This window comes from Camelus ferus, chromosome 8 (genome assembly GCF_009834535.1).
Source record: "Camelus ferus isolate YT-003-E chromosome 8, BCGSAC_Cfer_1.0, whole genome shotgun sequence".
In the NCBI taxonomy this organism is placed as follows: domain Eukaryota; kingdom Metazoa; phylum Chordata; class Mammalia; order Artiodactyla; family Camelidae; genus Camelus; species Camelus ferus.
The window spans coordinates 28,831,742-28,849,019 of NC_045703.1; the positions used below are offsets into that span (position 1 = coordinate 28,831,742).

Below are 17,278 nucleotides of genomic sequence, written 5' to 3' on the forward strand. Positions count from 1 at the left end.
CGAGTGAAAACTCTCCTACCTCTTGTCCCTCCTCCTTCCCTCACTCTGATCAGGAAGGATTTGAATCATTATTAGCTAGATATGGAAGGGGCCAAAACATAGGTTTGGGAGGGAGGTGGAGAGAAGCCAACCATGCCCCCCTTTACTGCTGCAGGCAACTGGCCTGAAGCACAGCTGAGAAGTTACATCTTTGAGTGAAGATTAAAGTTTGATTATCACACTGACCTGGACATATTAATTACTGACTAGAGACTGTTTTGGTCCCTGAAAGAAGCCATAAAAGTCATAAGATTTGCCCTAAATTTCATCCACAGACAGGGAAGAAGTGGTCTCACAGGATACATTTAAAGGAGAACAGGAGACACGGATTATGTGGCTTTATGATTATGTCCCCTGGGTCATCGTCTGTTCAGTGTAACAATGACTCAAAGGTTTGCAAAGTGAAATCAAATCATTCTGCTATTCTCGTTGCGAGATCACTAGAAGATACATTAACTTTACAGTATGTTTCTGAGTCAACTAAGGTTTACAGGAAAGGCCAGATCATAGACTATCAGAACCAGAAGGAACATTATATATGAGCAACTCTACCCTCTCATTTCACACAGGAAACTGAGGCCCAGAGAGATGAGAAGACTTTCCCAAGCTCACACATATAGAGACATCAAGGAAAACATAAAAATATATAGCATCTGCTCACACAGACTGTATTTAATTAGGTACCTTTCTTGTAAAGGCCAAATTCCTTCCTGTTTCCCAGGTCTCAGAGAGTTTAAAATAAAATTATAGACAAGGTTCTTGACAATATGTGAGAAAATCTATGTTATCCTTCCCTGATGTCCTCACCACTCTTATTATAAATATCCTCTTGTTGAATGCTAAGCCTGTCTGTGAGCACATACCTGTAAATGTATCAGTTTTTCATTAATTGTACTGGTCACTCAGTACCTCAAAAACTCCTAAACTCACATATTTGCCTTATCCTGAGACAGGGTCTCACATGGTACTTGGAACAGAAGAGGGTTCAGCAAATGTCTGCAAGATGACATAGTGGCTAAATTCCAGTTTCACTGTCTATGTGTTCTTTATGTATCAACAACACTGCTTCCGGAGAAAGAAAAAAGGCAACATGTATGTTCATCCTTGGGAACCTGGAATCTAACCTGGAGTCATGTTCAACTCTTTGCAAATCCATAACTTGGGGCTGCTAATTAGGGAAGGAGCAACTCCCGTCGGCATCTAGCCCACTGGGCAGACAATGGTGTGGCAAGTTTGCCTGTGTGGTCTTGCTTCCTACTGGTCACTTCCCTATGCTGAGCTATTCTGGGGCAGGTGGTGCAAAAGGCATTCAGCCCCTGGGTCACTTTCCACCCTGTGATGAAAGAGAAACACTAACTCTCATTGGAGGACAGATTTGATTTATGGCCAGGTCAAATCCCTGCCATGATAGACACTTTTATTGACATGGGTAGGAATTTGAAGTCCCAAGACTGGTCCACTGTAATCAATTTGTTAGCCCTTGTTTCTTCAGGGTTTCTTTTTTCCTTAGGTTAGTAGTCCTTCAATTACTCAAAAATGATGAATAAATGCCCAAGAGTCCTAATTAGAAGACAGAGGGAAAAAAAAATCACTCATTACATGTGATGCAGTCTCATTGTCTAAATTCTAATATCACAGGCCTAAAAGCTATAATGTCAGCTCTCAGTAGCCAGAGACATCTCTTCCAACTGCATCCTGGGTGGGGACTGTCAGGGAGTCCCTGGTCCTGGTGGGCCCTGACTGTTCCCCAGTGCTCAGAGAGGCAGCCTGTGAGCCTCTTGCAGCAGCGCACCCAGCAGCCCCTTGGGCGGCAGTCTCACCTGCCCTGGGAGGGTGGAGACACCTGGAACCATCTGCAGTCTCTGGAAAACAGACAGACAAAGCCTACCTGACTCTATCCTGCCTTCCTGGCACTTGGGGGTATCCTCGGAGGCGCTGGCATCCCTGGGGAAGGGCTGGTGGCTGAAGAGGTCATCACACAGGAGACTCCGGCACAGCTTGGCGAGGAAGCGAAGGACGTACCCAATGCTATTCACCACGGGCAGACTCCGCAGGTGCTGCTTCCCATCAAAGGATGCAGAGACTGGAAAAGCCCAGAGATGGAGACTCAGAGCTGGACTCTGGAGAAAGCCTCAAGCCCGTCAGCCCTGGGGAGGAGGGTTTGGTTTGTTCAGTTTTGTTTTGTTTTAAACTAAGTTTTATTTGAATTTCACCTATTTTTTTCACTAATGTCCTATCTCATCCAGGAGACCACATTAGGTATCGCTGTCATGTAAACTTGGTCTCTTCAGGTTTGAAATTGTTTCCCAGACTTTCCTTGTTTTTCATGATCTAGACAGTCTTGAAGAGTACTAGTCAGGTATTTTTTAAAATGTCCCTCAATTTGGGCTTGTCCAATGTTTTTCTCATGATTTGACTGGGGTTATGGGTTTTGGGGAGGGAGACCACAGAGGTGAAGTGCACTTCTCATCACATCGGATCAGGAGTACATAATATCTACATCACATCACTGCGATGTTAACCTTCATCTCCTGACCAAGGTAGTGTTTGCCACATTTTTCCATTGTATTCTCCATATTCTGTTCCCCAGAAAAGTCACAAGGTCCTGCCCACGCACAAGGGTGGTGGCAGGATTGAGCTCCGCCTCCCAGAGAGGGAGCGTCTCTGCATCATTTGGAATTCTACGATAAGGAAGAAGTGGCCCTTCTCCTTCGTGTATGTATGTATGTATGTATGTATGTATGTATGTATGTATGTATGTATTTATATCAGTGCAGACTCGATATTTTGTACTTTGGGTTGTCCAATACTGTGTTATTTATTTTGTTGCTAAATTACTCCAGTTTTTGTATTTGGGAGCTTTCAGATTGACTCCTGTATCCCTATGAGGTACTCCCTTTTTTTTTTCCCAGCAACTCTAGATAGATAGATCTAGATGGGTAGGTAGATCAAGATAGATAAGCCTAGATCTAGATATATAAGTTTATTCAAACAAACATGAGTTTATCTGGAGGTCTCCAACTCTAACCCAGCATCACGGAGTTCAGGGTTTATTCAGCCTCCTGGGGAGGAATCTTTATAAAAGGACAATCATCTCTCCACAGTGATGCTAGATCAATTTCTCTAGGTTACTAGAATTTAGAAGAGGCACCAGTTTCTTCCAGCCCAGAGCATGTTCCTTTCTGCAGTTCTCCTCACAGCCCTCTGCTGCAGCGTGAAGCTTGCACACCAGCTCTGGTGCAGCGAACATGCAAGAAGATCCCCAGCAGGACACTCTGCTCCCTGCTGGGCTCTGCCCTCAGTGCTCACACCTGGAGGTCAGCCTGAGTTTTTATACTATATCTCCCAAAGGCTGGTACACTGCAGAGCAACCAGAGCTAATTTTGATTTCAGAACTAAAAAATAAACAACAACCCCTCACACACCCATTTAAATTAAAAATCAAAGGAATCCTTTTGTTTTGTGTAGCTTTTTATAGTCTGATAAGAACTTTCAAATCCATCATTTCATTTAGGCCTTTTGACCATCCTATGAGGTCAATGAAGAAAAGATTATGATCCCATAATACAGAAGAGGAGACTGAGGAGAAGTCGTGGAATGGTTTTTCGAGCTCATGTGGCCTCTAAGTGGCACTTGCTTGTCACTTAAATACTCCAGGTGACTCTGATTGGGAGAGCCAGCAGAGATGCTGAGTAGGGGGGTCATCCTGGCCACTCAGACTCTCTGGAAATTCTCTCTTGGTGTGGGTGCTGCTGCTTGCCTCTGATACCTTAAAAGACTGAACCCACAGAAAGAGGGTCTGGGGCATCAGGCCTGTGCCATAAATCAGTGCGTATACATTCTGAGATATTGGGAAAATTCCACCTCCTGGAAGCAGACATGGAATTTGTGAGATCACGGAGTCTACCCCTCTGGGAGAGCGGGACTAAGGCAGAGCATCCCAACAGGTGTGCTGGGAATGGTCCATGGGTACCGCGCTGCTGTTCCTTTCAGCCTTTGGGGTGGCCTGAGGCCCAGCCATGGCAGTTTAAGTTCCTTTAGCCCCTGGTGCCAGCACCAACGTCACCATCTTCTACATGTCACACCATGGGAATGTTTAGAAAGCAGTGCCCTAAGGATCAGGTTCTAAGTGGAGAGAGTGGCAGAGTCTGGCTCTTTGAGCCCCTCCCTAAACCACTTGGCGATATCACAGTTTGGCTGGGCTTCCATGTCACCATCGGAAACATGGAAGACCACCTTGCCGCTTCACAACCTCAAGGAGGTAGCATGAGGAGTCCCCTCAGTGCTACTGCATTCTCCAAGACACTAAGACCAAGTGCTCAGCTCTGGCCTTCCTGGGAATACCCCAGCCAGGGAAACTTGGCAGGGCTCTGCCTGCTCTTCTGCTGGTGCCAAGCACTGTAGAACCTCCTCCCTGGCACCAAGGCCCATAAGGCCACAGAAAGGCTGAGAGGAGAGCGGGGAGAATGGGGTCAGCTCTCCCAGCTTAGAGGGTGGGGGCCACAAGGAACTCAGTTAGACGGGATTCATTCAGGGGATGGTGGAGGGGCACACAGTACAGGAGGAGCTTTCTCTTAGCACAAGTCTGTGTCATGAGCCCTGCTGTTTAGCAAGGAAAGGACAAGGCTTTCAACCTCAGAGGGCAGCCCAAGATCGAGAACCTGGCTCTCAGATGGAAACCAAGAAAAGAGTGGCAAAGGGATTCTCAGAGGCCTGCTGGCCCCTGGCCCCTCTTGGTGTAGTACTCCTTCCTCCTGCCTCTGGCTGTATCTGCTGTGTCTCCTAACAGTCATCCTGGGTCAGACACATGCACTCAGACCTTGCCAAGTTCTATTTTAATCAATTACTAGCAAGTCAGACCCAGCTTCCTGCTCAGAGGGAGCTCCAGAAGGAGTCTGAATCAATCAGAGCTGGGGGAGCTGGGTTGGACAACCTCTCCACCCCCAAGCCCTTGGGGTCGATCTGGAGTTACATAAAATGCTTCTGCTTTGATTCTTCAGGGTGCAGCCACATTAGAGGCCCCTCTCCCCGATACTCTCTTAGCCAGCCAGCAGAGTCACCTGCACTGCCCCACAGTGAGGGAATCGTCCCCTCTTTCCCTGGTGATATGGAGGCCATGTCCACAATGCTGGACCAGAGAAGACACCAACCTGTCCCCTTAGAGTGAAAGCATCTTGCAAAGGGTTTCAGGGCAGGTGGTGACAACCACTGTGTATGTAGAGAGCCTTGGGTAAGAAGGGGAGAGGCTCTGCAGGCAAACGTTTGAAGGCGGCAGAGCTTCTGATTCTGCCTCTCACCTGTGGCGACAACTTCTACTCCCTCTGGACGTGGTTGGGTCAGGGCGGAAACTGGAGGAGGGTGGCGACAATGGGAGAAGGGATTGACCCTGAAGGCTCCTGTTTAAAAGATGCCCTGTGAGATGGGGTGGAGACCACGAGCTTTCCCCACTGCCCTGCATGGTGTTAAGTGCCATGAGAAAGGAACGAAGCAGAGGAAGGGAGAATAAATAGTGACAAGGGCTGATACGCTAGACAGGGTGGTCAGGAAAGGGCAATTTGATGAGGTAGCATTTGAGTAGAAACCTGAAAGAAGTCCAGGAGCAAGTCACATGGACAGCTGGGGAAAGAACATTCCAGAAAAAGAAAACAACAGGCGCAAAGACCCTGCGACAAGAGCGTGGTTGGAAGACATAGGAATGAGGCCGCTGTGGCCAGTGCCGAATGGTGGACTCAAGAGAAGTGACTAGGAATTACCCAGGGTCAGGTCACATACAGCCTGGAGGCCCTTATAAGGATGTGGGCTTTTTCTCGTAATGACATGGGAGCCATTGAGGGTTTAGAGCAGAGGAAGGGCATAATCTGACTTAGATTTTTAAAGAACCAGAATGGTTGCTGTGGGTGGTGAAACCTGGCTGGATTCTGGATATATTTTGAAGTTAGAGTGATAGGATTTACTGATGGGTTGCAAGTGGGAGATGAGAGAAAGAGATAAGTCAAGGGTAAGAGTTCAGTCATCTAGTCTTCTTGTCCAGGTCTGGAAGTATCACCTCCTGAAGCCCTGAGAGAGGCCTTCAGCACACAGGCTCATTTAAGGTCCCACCAGCAGATAGGGACGGACCCTGGCCATAGCCCCTGTCCCCCTAGCCTGATTATAGCTTCCTTCCTCTTCATAGAGACACCCACAGCCCTCCCCATACAATATGCTCCGGCGCCTTACCCGACACCATCTCACCACCGTAGCCCTGCTTGACCAGGGAGAAGACCAGCTTCTGCTGGTGAGCACAGTCGATGCATGCTTGCACAGCCTGCTGCAGGACCGCCGACGGCCTCTCGGGCCCGAAGTGCTCGGGCAGCTGCTGCACCTTCCTCTTCTCCAGGTATGGCCCTGCGTTGGCTTGCTTGTTGATGTAGAGGCAGACTGTGGAAACAGACCCACAAAGCCCTCAGCATCAACACACATCAGGCCTGGGGTGGCTCTCGTGTGTATGGGGGTGCCTCAGCCATGCCTCCTTGGCCTTGGCCTTGGGAAAGCTGAAAAGGCCAAAGTGGGACCAATTTTTCCCAACTTAAGAAGTAAAAGAGGCAGTAGAGCCAACCACCTCCAACCACCAGGGCTTGATCTCAAGAGGGCCTCCTGGTTGGGAAGAGACAGACAGATGGGTCCTCTCTGGTGTACTTAAATCTGAATCGTAGACAATTATGGACAATTGTTGACCATGTGTATAAATATATTTCTATGCTGGGAACATACACACACAAAATCTTCCTCCCTCCTCCCAAGAAGCTATCAAGCTATACATAATATTTGCCCTTTTTTTTTTTTGTTAACCTGAAGTAAATAAAAAAAGCAACATGATGCTAATCACTCCAAAGACTATTGATTCAATGAAGTTCTAAAGAGAATGCTATTTACAACCTCAGGAATAATAAACAGTCAGCTGTCCATTTAGATGAGCCCAACCAATTGTCCCCACACTTTTAAAGTAATACACCCCATCGGTAAAAAATGTTTGAACACATGCCCCAAAGAGTGTGTGTTTATTTATAGATTATACACTTTCTCAACTGTATCAATGTATTGCATAAATTTTAAAACATAATAAAAAATAGACATTTTTAAAGGATGAGAAGAAAAGAAATAATAGCAGATGTCGTATTTTCTTCCATACATTAATGACTCCTCTTATGTCTCCCCTTGCCTCCACCCCAGGTATGAGCATCTTACCTTGGGAGCCACTAGTGCAAAGGAGTGTTCAAGAGGGACTTTAAGAGGAGACCACTAGGATTTCGGAAGGATTAAACAGTAACAACAAAGTTGAAGAAAAACACTTTTTAATTGAACAGCTACTCTATCCTGGGCACTGTATATACTTTATCTTGTTTGATTCTCAACATAGGATTTAGGTATTATTACTTCCTTTACTAATGAAGCAACTTCAAGGTGAGTAGGCTCACTATTGGTGCAAAATAAACCTGGCTCTGAAAAGAAAAAATTGGGCCACCAACCACTCTTCATAGTCCCCCACCCATCTATGGCAGCCAGCAACCCAAGGTGCATTGAAAACAAATTTTAAATAATCCAAGCTGTGAAACATTTAAATCCTGTTCTCAGGGAACCTGAGCACCCCACCTGCTGTCCAGCTAACACTCTAAATCTTCCATTTGCTCAATCTCAGAGGTGGCTCTCTAGTTCACAAAGTAACTCTAGATGGTGGGCAGACCATCACAGCCCAGGAGTTCATTCACCTGACATACCTGTGAGAGCCTGTGGGGCCGCCAAGCTGGGTATGGTGGCTGCATCCTGAGGAATGGAGCTGAGGTCGGGCTCTGGCGTGCTCCGCGGAGGTGAGAGGGCTAACGGAGTCATGAGAACCCGAGACTTGAGCTGCAAGAGAGAGCCCAGAGTCAATGAAAATCTGGAGATGCTCTCTGCACCTTCCCAGGATCTTTCCTGGGTGTTGATTAACCACTGCGACTCTGTCATGCTTCCACACCTTTCTATTGTGCAGCTTTGGGAGCTGAACTTCAGATTCAAGTCCATGACCAAGATTTAAGTTTGCAGAAAGAGACTCACAGGCATAGAAAACAAACTTACGGTTACCAAAGGGGAAAGGGATGGGAGGAGGGATAAATTAGGAGTTTGGGATTAGCAGATACAAACTACTATATATAAAATAGACAAACAACAAGTCCTACTGTATAGTATAGGCAACTACAGTCAATATCTTGTAATGAAAAAGAATATGAAAAAGAATACATATATAAAACCGAATCACTATGCTAATATACCAGAAATTGACACAGACTGTAAACCAACTATAGTTCAATTAGAAAAAAAAAGATTCAAGTTTGGGTCACACGCAGTGGTCACCTCTGCATCCCCCACCCTTACAGTGGAGCCACCCAGGAAATGACTGTGTCAGGCAGCATGTGTGGGACACAAAGAGGTATGGACAGTTGGAATCTGCAAGCCCTCGAGTGCATGACGCAGAGTGGGGGACAGTTCCCAGCCTGAGCCCCTGTGTTGTCGAGATTCCCATGGACAGGGCTTTCCTGACAGCCACCCAGAGACTGTCCCTGAAGTTCTGCTTACTCTGCTGAGCTTTTTGCTCACAAAGATCACTGGCTTCTGCTGGAAAAGAGAGAGCAAGAGCCATTCCCCCAAGCGGCTGACGTGCTTCTCAGCAGGGTAGAGTGCCTCTGCAGCAGAGACCATCTAGGCAGCTGAGAGTGAACATGAGCGCATTCTCTGGTAGTGACAAGCAGCCACCTGGAAGGTCCCTCACTTGAAATCACAAATAAGGAGCTGAAGTTTGCTGTTATGGAATAGGGTGGAGATGACTGGTTGATGTGTCAATACCAACAAGTCACTCTCTGTACCAAGGTTTGACAGATAAGTTTCTAATCTTAGCTGTCCACCCAAAAATAATAAGGAAGTCAGTCACTTCATCACTTCACCACTGCCCTATGTCTGGACCCCACTCCAGACCACTTACATCAATCTCTGGGTGTGGGACCCCGGATACTCAGATGATTCCAGTACAAAATTAATCTAAGATTAAGGACCGCTGCTCAACACCAGTGCTTTTCAACTTCAAGGTGCAATCAATCACCTGGGGGGGTGTGGTCTCATTAAAATGCAGACTCTGATTCAGGAGGCCTGGGGTGGGGCCTGAAATTCTGCATTTCTAACAAGTTCCTTAGGCAGTGCTGATGCTGGCTGGTCCATAGACCAAGCTTTGAGTAGTAAGACGTTGTTAATATATATGCAGTTCCCATCCATATCCTAACTTGCTTCCCAGATTTTTAGGATGTAATAATAATAATAGTCATGGGAAAATAGTATTCTTACTGCTAGTTATCCAATCATTCTGAATTCATTTATTTATTCATTCAGCAAATATGTATTGAGTGCACATTACAGGACAGAAACTACTTTAGCTGCTGGGGATACAGCAGGGAACAAAGCAGAGAAACATATTTGTCCTCATAGAACTGACTTTCTGATGGGGGGAAACAGACAATAAACAGAATAAACAAGAAAATGATATAGTATGTTAGAGATGGTAAGAGCTGAGGATGAAAAAAGAGGGAAGGAGCATGGAGAGGAATTGTATTTTGGGTTGAAATTTTAAAATAGGACAGTTAAGGCACTTCTTGGATGATATTGCATAAAGGTTTCAAGGAGGTGAGGGAGCAAGTCATACCAGTGTTTATGGGAAGAACATTCCAGTGAATGAGAATATCAAGTGCAAAAGTCCTGAGGCAAGAGCATGCCTGGAGTATTTGTGCAACTTCAAGGAGGCAAGAGTGAGATTGGAGAGGTGGTAAAGCCACAGGGATTAGCAAGACTGCAAGTTCTTTGACTTTTGCTCTGAGCTCTTTTGAGCAGAGAAACTACAAAATCTAAACGGACATTTTAACAATCTTTCTGATTGCTGTGTTGGAAGAAATGAAAGGAGAAAAAGTGGGAGGACCACTAATCTAGGGTAGAAGAGCAATGATGGTAGGTTGGATCAGAGTGATAGCAGTGGAGGTGATGAGAAGGGGATGGATTCTGGACAGCTTTTGAAGGTGGAACCAGCAAGACTTTCCCACACGTTGAATGTGGTGTGTGAGAGAAAAAAAGATGTCAAAGATGACTCTAAGGTTTGGGCTAGAGAGTCTGTAGGTGGAGTCAGAAGGAGGGGAGAGTGGAGAGAACTAGGGAATATCAGGGGTTAGTTTTGGACATGTCAAGTTTAAAGATGCCTAGATCCAAGTAGAGATGGTAAGTAGGCAAGTATGTATACTGGAGTATGGCGTTCTGGGGAAAGTCTAAACCGAGGTTAAAATTTGGGAATCATCAATAGAGAGTTGATAATTAAGGCCATGATAATGGATGAGATCATCAGAGAATCGAGTGTAAATGGAGAAGAGAAAGATCCAAGCACTGAGCCCTGCAAGACTCCAACAAGAAGAGGTTAGAGGGATGAGGAGGAACCAGCAAAAGAAACCATGAAAGACATCCAGTGGGGTAGAAAGAAAATTGGGAAAGTGTGGTGATGTGGGAGCAAAATGGAGAAAGTGTTTCATGAAGGAGAGAGTGATTAACCATGTCAAATGCTCTGATCAGACAAGGAAGACTAGAAGTGGCTGCTAGATGTAGCAACTTTTCAACAAGAGAGGTCATGGTAGAGTAGGTGGGATGAGAACCTGATTGGAATAAGCTCAAGAAATAATGGGGAAAGAGGTGTTGGGATCAGGAAGTAAAGTCAACTCTGTCAAGGAGTCTTGTCTTAAAGGAGAGCAGCAATTAGCCATAGCAAGAGGAAAGCAGGATCAAAAGATTTTTGCCCCACAGTGAGAAAGCACCTTGTACCCATTAGGATGGCTACTATAAAAAAAATTTTTTAAATAACAAGTGTTGATGAGGATGGGGAGAAATTGCAACTTTTGTGCACTATTGGTGGGAATGTCAAATGGTACAGAATGCTTAAAATGATGCATTCCTCAAAAAATTAAAAATAGAATTATCCAGCAATTCCACTCTGGGTATATTTCCAAAAGAACTGAAAGCAGGGTCTCCAAGAGATACTTCTACACTCATATTCATAGCAGTATTATTCATAATCGTCATTCTGAAAGCAACTACAAATGTCTGTCAGCACATGAATGGATAAACAAAATGTGGTATATATGTACAAGGAAATATTATTCAGCCTGAAAAAGGAAGAAAATTCTTACACACATTACAACATGAAACTTGAGGACCTTATGCTAAGTGAAATAAGCCAGTCACAAAAAAAACAGCTACTGTATGACTCCCCTTATATGAGGTACCTAGAGGAGTCAGACGCACTAAACAGAACGTAGAATGGTGGGTGCCAGGGGCTGGAGGGAGGGGGAGTTGGAAAGCTGTTTAATGGGTATGGAGTTTCAGTTCTGCAAGGTGAAGACATTCTGGAGATTGGATGCACAATGAAGTGAATATACTTAACGCTACTAAACTGTATACTTAGAAATGGTTATGAGTGTAAATTCTATGCCATGTGGTTTTGTCACAATTAATTTTTTTTTAATTTTAAAAGATGCTTTTGTTTTTGAGATGGGAGAAATATGTTCAAATGCTGATGGAACTAACTCAGTAGAGAGTGAAAATTTGATGACAGAGGGGAGTAAGTGGAGATCTGCTGGCATCGGGATTCTGAGTAGGTGAGAGAGGATGAGACTTAGTGAATCAGAGGAGAGCTATGGCCTTAGGGAGAAACAAGGACTTTGCATCCAGTGCAATAGGAAGGAAAGAGGGTCTGGATCTGGGTATGTGGAGGTGGGAGCTTACAGAAGGCCTCTTCCAATGGCTTTTAATTTCTCAGTGACGCTGGAAGCTGTGTGTAAGGGCAGAGGAGAGTATATTGATGAAGTTGGAGGGAGAGGTGGGGGAATGAAGCATAGCTGCTGAGCAGCACTGAAGGCACAATGGGATGTGTGGAGATGAATTTAAATTCATTGAAATGAATTTAAAAGGAGATAGGCCAAGAGTGAGGGGATTGGCTGCACAAGGCTGTATGAGTGCAGAATCTGGGGCTCTTGTGCGAGACCCTATACTAATCAGAAGCAGCATATAACAACAGACATCTCATCTTACTGTGAATTTAGCATTTGAAAAATTAAAGGGGTCATCATGTACCAATACACTACTAAATATTATAAAACTAATTTAAAAGACACTTCAGTGGTGGGAAGGAACAGGTGGGAAACCTGCTGTGACTCAGTCACCATGACTTTGGCAGGGTTTCCTCATCTGCCAAATGTGAAGAGAGCTATGGCCACGCTGTCTGTCCTCTCAGGTCATGCACCAAGGGTCCCCCTGGTGGTCTCTCTAGGAATGATATCCAGTTCTGCATAGCTTGTGAGGGAGAGGCTGGTGGTGACAGCTCCCAAGGACCGAGGGCAGCCTCTGGAAGAGCCTTGGCTAAATCCTCCTTTTACAGGCGTAAAGCCCTCCAGCTCCCAACACACAGATAACAATGTTGGTGGGGGTAAAAACAGGATTAGCAAGCCGTCATTTCCCCCCTCTGTTGTCTTTAAGTAAATTACACAAAGATCCTTGTGATCCTTCCCTAGAAAGATGATGATAATGATGATGATGATGGCAGCTGACTTAGACAGACAGGCACTGTTTATGGTTCACGTAAACCTCATGACAACACTCACATCTAATGCTTGCTCATTATTTTAATATTTATTAGAGAGGGATCTGTACATTGAACCCACCTCCAATGAAGTAAGACAATTACAATTGACTGTTACCTCTGCCCATCAATTCTGTCCAGGTGAAGCAATTAAAGGGATTAGAATAAGCCAGCTGGTTGCAGGAAAAACTATATGCATTCATTCAACCTCTAAAACAACTGCTAGGACTTTTGAACAAATAAAGAATCTCGTGCAACTATGGGCGGTATATGATTTTTTGTAATATCCTTTTGGTAAGAGAATAAATCATCAGTAGAAATATCCTTTGACTTAGCATTCTGAAATTTCTCATTGTTTAAAGTAACCTAGTCTAGAAAAGGGAGTCACCCATGATTTTAGAAAGGGCCTAAAATAGATTCATATTCTAGTCCACTGACTAGAAACATTCCTTTGGTGTGATGTGGCATCCTGGGTCAGTGCCTCTCCATGTGTGCAGTGAGGAGTTCCCTGTGTGCGCCAACCTATCCAAGCTGTTCTCTAGCAGGGCATTTGTCTTTGTCATTGCTGGGGTTTTGTTTGTTTGGTTGGTTGGTTTTTTAAATGGACAAAATAAAACAGAGTGCTGCTATCTTGATTTCTAATACCGTGCTTCAGTGAAAGGAACCAGGTATCCTTGGAGGTATGGCTGATTCTAGGACTAGGGCAGGAAACATAAGAGATGAGCCAGAAATTAAGAAAGTACTAAATAAAAAACCACACACACAGACACACACACACACACACACACACACACACAAAATGAAGGCGGTAGGGACACAGGAGTCAACAGAAAGAGCTTTCAGTGGCCAAATCTGGACCAACATGAGCAAAAAATGAAGAATGAAGTGATGGACTATAATGCAGAGTACACACTGAATATCCATTGACTAAGTCAATAAATGAGGGGGACAGACAAATCTCCCATGCATAAAAATTCTGAATATTTATTGTGGGGCATAACTCCTCACTCCTTAAGTGTGGGCCACACATAATGACTTCCTTTCAAAGAAGGCAGTATGGAAATGGGGGGAAAAGTAACTTTATGGTAGAGAAACCTGTCAAACAGCACCAGCCAGGGGAGCAAGGTCATATCCACAGTGATAAGCCATGACGATGGTACACACCCTTGATATAATGTGGTGGGAATGGCATCTTACCTCTGAGATCTTCTTTCCAAAAATCCATAACCTTCTAACTGTGGAATAAACTTCAAACAAACTCAAATTGCAGAACATTTTACAGAACACTTGACCAATACTCTTCAAAATTGCCAATGTCATCAAAAACAAGAAAAGTCTAAGAAACATTCATAGCCCAGAGGAGCCTAAGGAGACAAGATGACTAAATGTGATGAGGTATCTTGGATGGATCCTGGAACAGAATAGGGGAAAACTAATGAATCTGAGTAAAAAGGGACATTATTTAACAATAATGTATTATTGGTTCTCTAGCTGTGACAAATATACCATAGTAATGTAAGATGTTAACAGTAGGGGGAACTAGGTGTTGGGTACATAACAAGCCTCTGTATCTTTGCAGCTCTCCTCTAAGCCTAAAACTATTCTAAAATATAGTTTATTTTTAAAATATTAAAAACAGGATCTGGCAGAATAAACTGGGTAAAATGAAGAAGGAGGGAGGAGAGGCCTCTTTCTTGGCAGCATAAGACTGGAAGAAGATTTGCTGTCCAGGACGCCTTGCTCTGACTTATAGGCGCTAATCCTGGGCCTTCAAAGCCAATAGCCCTGTACAGATGCTGGCAAAGTTGGCACCTTTATCTGAAATTCAAAACCTCAATCAAATGGGTGTGGCAACTCCTTATCCAGGGCGTGGCTGCCAATGGCTGTGCTTTGCCTTGTTAAAGCATCGTGGTGGGATGAAGCAGAAGGGCAGAGGCGGCCCCTGCCAGCTGGAGTCTCAACCAAAGGGGCTGGGGAGTCTGGGATCAGCTCATCTTTCTTTTCCATTCACAGATCCAAAAATAAGGGCCTGGAGAGTTTCTTGCTCCTGCTGTCTTTCAGGGTAAGACCTCTCTAAGTCGTTTGTTAGAGAATCACTGCAAAGAGTTGGGAGGGGATTAGCTTGCAAACTAAAGTGTGTGGCCAGGGCACACTAAAGGAGAGGGGTCAGCTGATGTAACATTCAAGTATTTTTCCAGAAATATGCAAGTGTGGCAGAAACAGACATACTAACTACACAGTATTTGTTAGACTGATAGCAAGAGGTTGGTAAACGGAGGACAAAAAAGTGGTTGGGGGAGTATAAAGATATATGGAGACTGCACATCAGCAGAGGATGAAACAACAGAGAAAAATCTACAAATAAGGCAATGGGTACACAGCTTTTTGATCTGGGTTCCAGGTCCAGCTCGGCCCCTCACTAACCCTGTTCTAATCTCATTTTAGGGTTTTAGATTCTGCCTTTCCCAGGTGTAAGGTAAGAATAATAATATCTCCTCACAGGGATGTGGCGAAAATGAAGTGCAAACACTTAGCATAGGGCTAATGCAAAGTGAGAACTTAGTAAATATTTATTATGAAATTCCAGAAATACAAATGAGTTCCAAGGTTCTTATTTATGTAGCCATGGCAGGACAGGGAAATTGCCCATCTTTCTCCTAGAAACCACCTACACTTTCTTTACTTACCACTTGGGATCACATCTTCACAAATCCTTGCAGACCCACCCTCCTACCTTACACCTCACACAGATCCCCTTTAAGAAACATGTTCCCAATTCATCTTGCAATGGTTCCTAAGTATGGCTTAGGCAGGAGCTGCCCTTTTTAAGTTGCATCATTTAAGCTAAGTCTAAAAAAGGAAAAAAAAATTCACTCTATGAGGCACTTACTCAACTAATATTTATGGAGCATCTACTATATGCAGGAAACTATTATAGATGCTGAGAATACAGCTCTGAATGAGGGAGATAAGGTCGCTGTTCTCAATGAGCTAATGTCATAGCAGGAGGAGACAAACAGCACACAATAAGAATGTCAAATTGGGATAAGTACTACTCTAGGAAGTAAAATATAGTTATATGATAAAAAGGAACCAGGTGACCAGGGTAGGCCAATAAGGGGGTGACATTTACATCAAGATGTTAATGACAAGAGGGAGCCTGGGGAAAGAACCTTCCGAGCAGATAGAGTGGTCGGTGTAAGCCTCCTATAGCTTGGCTTCTTCAAGGAACCAGGAAGTTAGGGTGGCTGGAATTGTGGGCAAGAGGCAGAATGATGCAAGATGAGGTTAGCTAGAGCCAAATCATGAGGGCTCTCTCAGTCAGTGTTGTAGACTGATTCATGTCCCTCTCAAAAAGATATGTTTAAAAGTCCTAATCCCCAGTACCTGTGAATGTTACTTGACTTTGAAATAAGGTCTTTGAAGATGTAATCAAATTAAGATGAGGTCATACTGGATTAGAGTGGGCCCCAATGCCAATGACTGGTGTCCTTATAAGAAGATGGAAATTTGGACACAGACACAGACACACAAGGAGAATGTCCTGTAACCACAGAGGCAGAGATTGGAATGATGCATCTACAACCAAGGACTACCACAGATTATCAGAAACCACTAGAAACTAGAAAGAGTCGAGGAAGGATCATACCCAAGGACCTTCAGAGAGAGCATGGCCCTGCCAACAACTTGATTTCAGAGGTCTGCCTCCAGAACTGTTGTTTTAAGCCACTCACCACTTGTGGTACTTTATCACAGCAGCCCTAGTAAATAAAGTCAGTCAGATTAAGGAGTTTGTATTTTATTCTGAGAGTTATGGAAACAATTTGAGAATTTTAAGAAGGGAAAGACACAACCCAGTTTTTGTTTTATAAAGATAAGTATGGCTGCTCTATGGAGACTGTATGGGGATAGGGAGAGGCAAGGTGGAGAAAGGAACACTAGCAAGGGGTTTATCAGGTGGTCCAGGCAAGAGGCACTGGTGGCTGAAGTAGGGTGGGAGTAGTGGGTTGAAAGAATTGGTTGGATTCAAGGTGATGTGTGAGAGGAGGTGCAAAACTAAAGACAACTTCTAGATTTATTCACATAAACTTCGTTTGACAGTACAATAGTTTTAAACATTAGCATTTTACTTGTTGCTTATTTAGTTAACTTTGGGGAAGCAAGAATACTGGCTTGCCTCTAAGGTTCAAAACATTCCTCCTTTAATATTCAAGCAGTAAACCTTCAGACCAGGACAGAAAAGCTTCTGTGTAGAACTTCTGGGAGAGGACAAGAAGAGAAGTCGAGCATCCACATTTCCTCATATGGGAAATGGACACTAAGAACTGACATGACTTCACAGTGCCCAACGAGCTGCAAGGAAGTGGTGAGAACACAGGACCCAGATAGGACCGGGATTCTAACCCTGGTTCTGCCACCAACTCACATAAGACTCTGAGCAATCCGCTCAATGTCTCTGGGCTTCATCTTTCAAAGCCATTAAATAAGGGTAGAGTTGTGGTTTCTAAGTTCTCTTCCAACTCACAATGTTGTGTATGTACCTTGAGTTAGACTACTTTTGAAAGT

General features: G+C 44.4%; 1 protein-coding gene across 6 annotated transcripts in view; it reads right to left on the reverse strand.

Moving 5' to 3' along the window:
• The window catches only part of SCML4 (Scm polycomb group protein like 4), a 122,375-nt gene that overhangs the window by 31,546 nt on the left and 73,551 nt on the right, over window positions 1-17,278 (reverse strand). For all 6 annotated transcript variants that reach the window (XM_032484637.1, XM_032484640.1, XM_014561559.2 and 3 more), the window contains 3 exons: window positions 7,794-7,923; window positions 6,256-6,456; window positions 1,928-2,122 (listed from right to left, as the gene is read on the reverse strand). In XM_032484637.1, the coding sequence (XP_032340528.1) occupies window positions 1,928-2,122; window positions 6,256-6,456; window positions 7,794-7,923 (526 nt within the window). The remainder of the gene's footprint in view (window positions 1-1,927; window positions 2,123-6,255; window positions 6,457-7,793; window positions 7,924-17,278) is intronic.